Here is a 6560-nt window from a genome sequence, read left to right on the forward strand (position 1 = left end):
GGGAGATGGATGCAGACAAGCTTGCATCTAGGTATTAGAAAATTGACTTTATTTTATATATTTTTTCATTTGTTATTTATTTATTTATTGTTTTTCATATATTTAGTATTTACTAATTATTTATTTTGTTTGGTTATATTTATGGTGGAGTAGGTTGAAGATTGACTGCTTAAAATTAAAGACATTTGAAATTAGAATCCCCAATCATACTTCTAGTTCTATTGGATGTGAAAGAAATTGCAGTGTATTCCACAACAAGCAACAAACAAAGAAATAAGCTCAAATACAAACGTTTAAATGACCTTGTCTTTGTTCGATATATAATATGAAGTTGATAGAAATGTAAATTAAATATATTTGTTATACAAAATTGCAATTTATACTTTGGATGTATTGGACTCTTTGGTTGAAGAAGAACCATCCGTGATACTTAATGACAATGATTTTAACACAGAAGACCAAATGACCTTGTCTTTGTTCCAAATATAATATGAAGTTAAGAGAAACGTAATTAAATAGATTTGTTATACAAAATTTTAATTTATAATTCGATGTATTGGACTCTTTGGTTGACGAAGAACCATCCATGATACTTAATGATGATGATTTTGATTTTCTAAATACTGAAGGAGCAACAGAACTTGCTGAAGAAAGGGAGCCATGAAATGCTGGTGAAACATTTCATTTGAAGACACTGAAACAATTAATAAAAAAAAAAGAGAATGAAGATGGGGATGAAGATGATAAAATGATGATTATCGTTGAACGAAGATAATTATATGCTATGAACTTGTGATGTAATCTAAGATTTTATAACACTTTAAACTAGTGATGGATGCTTAGTAAGTTATTTTGAATCTCTAATGTCTTATTTCAGAATATGTTATTGATGAATTATGACTTGTGAAATACAAATTATGAATGGTTTTTTTTTTTTTATGTGCGATGAGTTCTTTAAATATGGAATACATTTTGCTTGATGTTTTTGTTTTTTGAAAATGTTCCTACTTTTTAAATTTGTTTGAATAAAGAGACTTATTTTAAGATACGCTATGCTGCACTTGCAATACGGTACGATAAGGTAGATAGTACAGTCCAATCAATGCACGTTACAATATGCCAACGACAACATTGGCTTGACCAATTAGATGCAACATGTGTGTAATGCGCTTTTTTGTCATCTTATAGGCATGATAGTTTCTTATGCATGTAATCTACCAGTCCCAACTCTTATAAAACCTTCTATCTTTCAAAAATCTCAAATACCAAGAAAACTAGGATGGTGTTTGATTGTTCTGAACAGGGACACTTCTTGTTTCTTGCCCACCAGTACATGTAGGCAAGGAAGTCTGATGGGGTTGTTTGAGAAGATGACCTGAGTTGAGGGTGGATACCATTGAATTTAAAGAGCGATTAGGTGGGCATCATTCAATTATATATATATATATATATATATATATATATATATATATATATATATATATATATATATATATAAATTGAACGGTGACTAACTTTTTAGAGTTACTCATTCATGTAACCATAATTGTCCAAGTCCGACATAATGGATAGTTAAAATGCATTTTCATCATCTAGTGTTAGTTTATACTTTTTTCTTTTTTTTGGTTTTCTCTTAACAATCTTTCTGGTTCAAATCATCGACATTGGTTAGATGACTGTGTGAACGACATTGATTAGATAACTGTGTGAACGACATTGGTTAGATTAATTTGTGATTCTACATAGCAAAAGTCATCATTCACTCACTACATATAGATGTACATGTATATTATGAGCTGAAAATCTCCAAGCCATCTTGAACTCCGTTTAAACATGGTCATCCGATGCATTACATTAAGCAGCATGCTGTGAAAGGCTATACATGTAAGAGGTAAAATCCTCTATTCAATCATAACCGCCCGATGCAATCAAGATACATAGCATGGAAAGCATGGAAAGAGGCAGTGTGTATCGAGAAGCGAGAGAATAGGACTGAAGAAGTCCAAGTGCCACCACCACCATATTTAATATATCCATGCCAAGATGTACGCATGCAGGTGTAACCTCCACCGCAACCTGGTCCATTGTCTCAAACTAAAAGACTTGGGGACCATAACTAAAGTTGAACACTGCTTCCAACCCAACTCCGCTCCATTATTCCACCAATGAACTCAAGACTCTAGTTACCAAAACTTTTACTTGAAAAAAAAGTGTGGCTCTTGAGAAGCGCGTCACCAATGTTTCTTTCAAAGAGGGAAAAAAAAGGCAAAACAAAAGAAGAATTCGTTTATCGCATATGACAACCTCGTCTCATTTAAAAGATGTAATTTCTTTCACCCGTAGTAATTTATTCTCATTTAATACGCTAGCACAGGAGCCTGTGGAGGCTGACATGTAAATATTTTTAAATTCTTTATTATGATAGTACGATTTAAATTTATCCAAATTATTAAAAATTCGTAAAATAAAAAAAATGACATTTTCGAGTCCATAACCATAAGACCAAAAACTGTCGTTTACAAATTGTTCATGAGTGATGACAATAACTCTCAGCACGGACCCATCGTTGGAAAGAGAGCCCGGAGAACGTTTTTTTCCTCCACTGGTAGCAGAGAAAGTCGCTTCTTGATTTTATGTCAAAAAGACCGGGCGTTCGAGGTCAACACGGAATGCGCTCCTGCTTGTCTCACTTTGTTGATGCCATTGCCGTCTCATCGTGCATAAGAAGATGGAATCCGTTCAAGCTTGAGAGAGAACCAAGTAGCAGAGAAATCGACCAAGAAGGTCAGAAGATGATGCCCCTCAGAGCATCATCCTCCTTCCTCTGTTCCCTTTTCTGCAGCCTCCTGTCCCTACTCCTCCTCCCTTCTTCTCTTCATGCCCAACAGGTTTACGTCAACAAGACTCAATTCGATTGCTACGGGAACCACCCCAACACCCTTGGCTTTCTCTGCAATGGGCAACGAACTGCATGTGTTTCCTACTTCATCTTTAGATCTAATTCCGATGTAAACTCAATTTCCGAGATCTCCTCCCTTCTAAACGCTGATTCTGCAAAATCAGCAGAGATTGTTAGAATCAACGGCGCATCGGGCGTGTATCAGACGCTCCCCGTTGGCAGAGAAGTGGTAGTCCCCGTAAGCTGCTCCTGCTCAGGCGAATACTACCAACACAATTCCTCTTACGTCATAAAGCAGAACGACACTTATCTCAGAGTTGCCAACGAAACGTATGAATCCCTGACAACTTGCCAAGCTCTCATGAAGCAGAACCGCTACAGCAGCACCAACCTTACAACTGGTTTAAGCATCTTGGTGCCACTGATGTGTGCTTGTCCTACGAGAAACCAGACTCTGAATGGTGTGAAGTTCTTGTTGACGTACCCGATCGTCGAGGGGGATGACGTACCCAAGCTTGCTTCTAAGTTTGGTGTCGATGAGCAGAGTATACTCAACGCCAATGAGATCGTGGGAGACCCTACCATCTACTTCGACACGCCCCTTTTGATCCCTTTCAAGAAGGAACCGCCATCTTGGTCCCAACTTCTTAAGCCTTCATCGCCGCCACCACCGTCCGCTGTTCCTTCCCCTCCTCCGTCGCCCCCGCCACCTGCGAGCGAGAGCCACAACAAATGGGTTTTCGTTGGCGTCGGAGTCGGAATCGGTTTCCTTCTTCTGGCAGTTATTTCTTGTTTGTTGGTGGTCTATTTGCGGCGCCGTCGTCACCGCCGTGGTGGTAGCAGTCATGCTCCGGCGACTCCGACTCAGAAGCAGCAGAAACTCACAGAATCTTCTGTTTCCGTCGGTGATCTGTCCGTAAAGAAATCGTCCACTGCCATATCGGATAATCTTCTCGACGCCGTCCGGTCCTTGACGGCGTACAAATACGAAGAACTACGGAGGGCTACACATGGTTTCACTGAGGACTCCCTCATCAAAGGGACCGTTTACACAGCGGTGATCAATGGAGATCGAGCGGCCGTCAAAAGCATGAAAGGAGATGTCTCTAACGAGATAAAAATATTGAAACAGATCAACCATTCCAACGTCATTAGACTCTCTGGTTTCTGCATTCATGAAGGGAACACTTTCCTGGTATACGAGTTCGCAGAAAATGGTTCCCTCAGCGATTGGCTTCATGGTCACAGATACCAGGACAATCAGTCCTGGTCCAAAAGTACATGCAGCCTCACCTGGAAGCAAAGAGTACAGATTGCCTGTGATGTCGCAGATGGCCTTAACTATCTTCACAACTACACTAGCCCAGCGCACGTTCACAAGAATCTCAAGAGCAGCAACATACTGTTAGATGATAAATTCAGAGCCAAGATTGCCAATTTGGGGTTGGCAAGAGCAGTTGGAGATCAAGAAGATGGTTTGCACTTGACCCGTCATGTCTTCGGAACTCAGGGGTACATGGCACCAGAGTACCTTGAACACGGTCTGATCACATCGAAGCTCGATGTTTTCGCCTTCGGAGTGGTGCTCCTTGAGCTTCTTTCCGGGAGGGAAGCAGTCGGTCAAGCACATGATCAAGACAAAGTCGAATTGCTGCTGTCATCAGCTATTGGCCCAATACTTGAAGGGGATGATGCTAAGGAGAAGCTGAGAAGCTTCATGGATCCTTCTCTTGGAAGCGATTATCCTTTAGATCTAGCCCTCAATGTCGCTTGTCTGGCATGTAAGTGTGTAGCAGATGACATGAATTCGCGACCCTCCATGACCGATGTCTTTATGACCCTGTCAGCTTCTATTGGTTGGAGTTCATCGACGAATTAAACATACGAATCTGCCCCACCGAGAAGGATGCTTATTCATGGTTTTACTTGACTTTGGTTTTTGAGGCCTTTGCTTCCTCCCTGGTGTATGTATGTCTAAGAGAAAACTGTTGTACTTCCGACATCATTCTTATGGTCTTGCAACTGATTTTCCTGTTATAGATCTTGAGAAGATAACTCTCACGTACACATATAGGAAGGAAGACACCTCTTTATTGTTTTCACTTTTAATTGTCAAGTTGGCGCTGCGATGGAGACATTGCCAGATGAGGTTGTTTTTTGTAATAACAGTGGAAGAATAATTTAACATGTCAGCCAATTGGACTTTCTCGATGTGTTTAAACTTTTAAACTATGTTAGTTCAAGTGTTGTTTGTTTTCATTTGAAAGCAAAATGTGGCTTTATTTGGTAGAGGTTCTGTTTAGAATCTTGTAGACGAACATTGAATACATTTTTCTATATCACAGTGGTGCTTGCAAATTGCTAATGGCCGCCTTCATTAACCTGAAAAAAAAGCGACCTGTATGCATGTGGTGAAGCACGTTCTGTTGCATTCAAAATACATGCCAAATATTCCTTCATAGGATTTCTGCAACATCAATGGGATCAATTTGTTAGGGATTTCCAAAACGTTGGACTGCTTCCACAAGGATAATGCACGTTTAGCTTCTTCTGCCTCTGTCAAGGAATATTCAAGGTGCATTTAGGTGATGAACGTCACCAGCATGACTGTGGTACAGTTGCTTGCATTTAGGAAGATGGGTCTCTTCTGTTTTTCAATTTCCATCTTGAGCGGACATGAGGTCACTCTTCGTTTCACATAGACTCAATTTTCTCGACTTCATTGGTGGACAGATACATGGTCCACTCTTTTAAGTAAATGGGTGGCGCTAATGGCATATCAGCTTATCAAATGAAAGCTGGGCGACCTAATCTCCAACCGTTTTGGTTGATGAGGGGGAGTGATTGGTTGCAGTTGGCTGGGAACAATGGAGGTAACTTGAAGACTTGAATTTGACATCAATCTAAACTTAATAAAACAGAGAGGTGGTTTTCCTCTAATACAACCAGGACGATGCCAAGGAAGAAAAGTCTTTGAGTACATTCATCATTTCCACTCAGCAGTCTTTTGCTAGCAGTATGGTCGAATCAGTGCCTACACAGAAATGCTCACACATATCCTCCGTTCAATCGTGAATGTCTTCTGCAGGCTGCTAGGAGCAACCTGAGTTTGCAGGATAGCAGTCGAGATGCATTAGGAGTTGGCAGAGGAAATGAGACTAGTTGCAGTAATTTTGTGCCGTGAACAGAAAGTGTTTACAGTAGAAAGTTAACCTCATGGTCGCGGGACAACAGGTAATGTTCAAAGTTAAAATTTGAAACTCAAGCAGGATTTTGCCAACCCTCTGGTGGATCAGAGACTAAAGCTTTGACAGCCTAATAAACATGCTTATTCTTGCCTTCGGAAAGAGAGGAGGCTTTGGTAGTGGAGCATGTATGCATTTCTGTTGGCTATCAGGAACATTGTCAAGAGATCAAAATTCGAGAAGGCCTTCCCCTAGGAAACATAAATCATGTATAGGCGTTTGGTCATGGGTAAAATTTGACAAAGGAACTTTTGGAGTCATTCTGCTGAGATTCATGATATAGCTTTCTCAAACTACAGAGCACATAATCACACTGCCAATCTCAAAACCAAAAAGTTTTTCAGTGAAAAAAATGAGAGTAAAGGAAAAGAACTCATTCAGCAAATACTCAATCAATACCACTCTAATCATCTGGC

The 6560-nt window shown here is 40.0% G+C and overlaps 1 protein-coding gene across 1 annotated transcript; it reads left to right on the forward strand.

Moving 5' to 3' along the window:
• The first annotated feature begins 2749 nt into the window (after positions 1 to 2749).
• Positions 2750 to 4988, forward strand: LOC116245624 (protein LYK5-like). Its single transcript, XM_031617083.2, has one exon. It carries the CDS (start codon positions 2793 to 2795, stop codon positions 4776 to 4778), a length of 1986 nt encoding a protein of 661 aa, XP_031472943.1. The 5' UTR covers positions 2750 to 2792; the 3' UTR covers positions 4779 to 4988.
• The last annotated feature ends 1572 nt before the right edge of the window (positions 4989 to 6560 follow it).

Source organism: Nymphaea colorata, chromosome 1, assembly GCF_008831285.2.
Source record: "Nymphaea colorata isolate Beijing-Zhang1983 chromosome 1, ASM883128v2, whole genome shotgun sequence".
In the NCBI taxonomy this organism is placed as follows: Eukaryota; Viridiplantae; Streptophyta; class Magnoliopsida; order Nymphaeales; family Nymphaeaceae; genus Nymphaea; species Nymphaea colorata.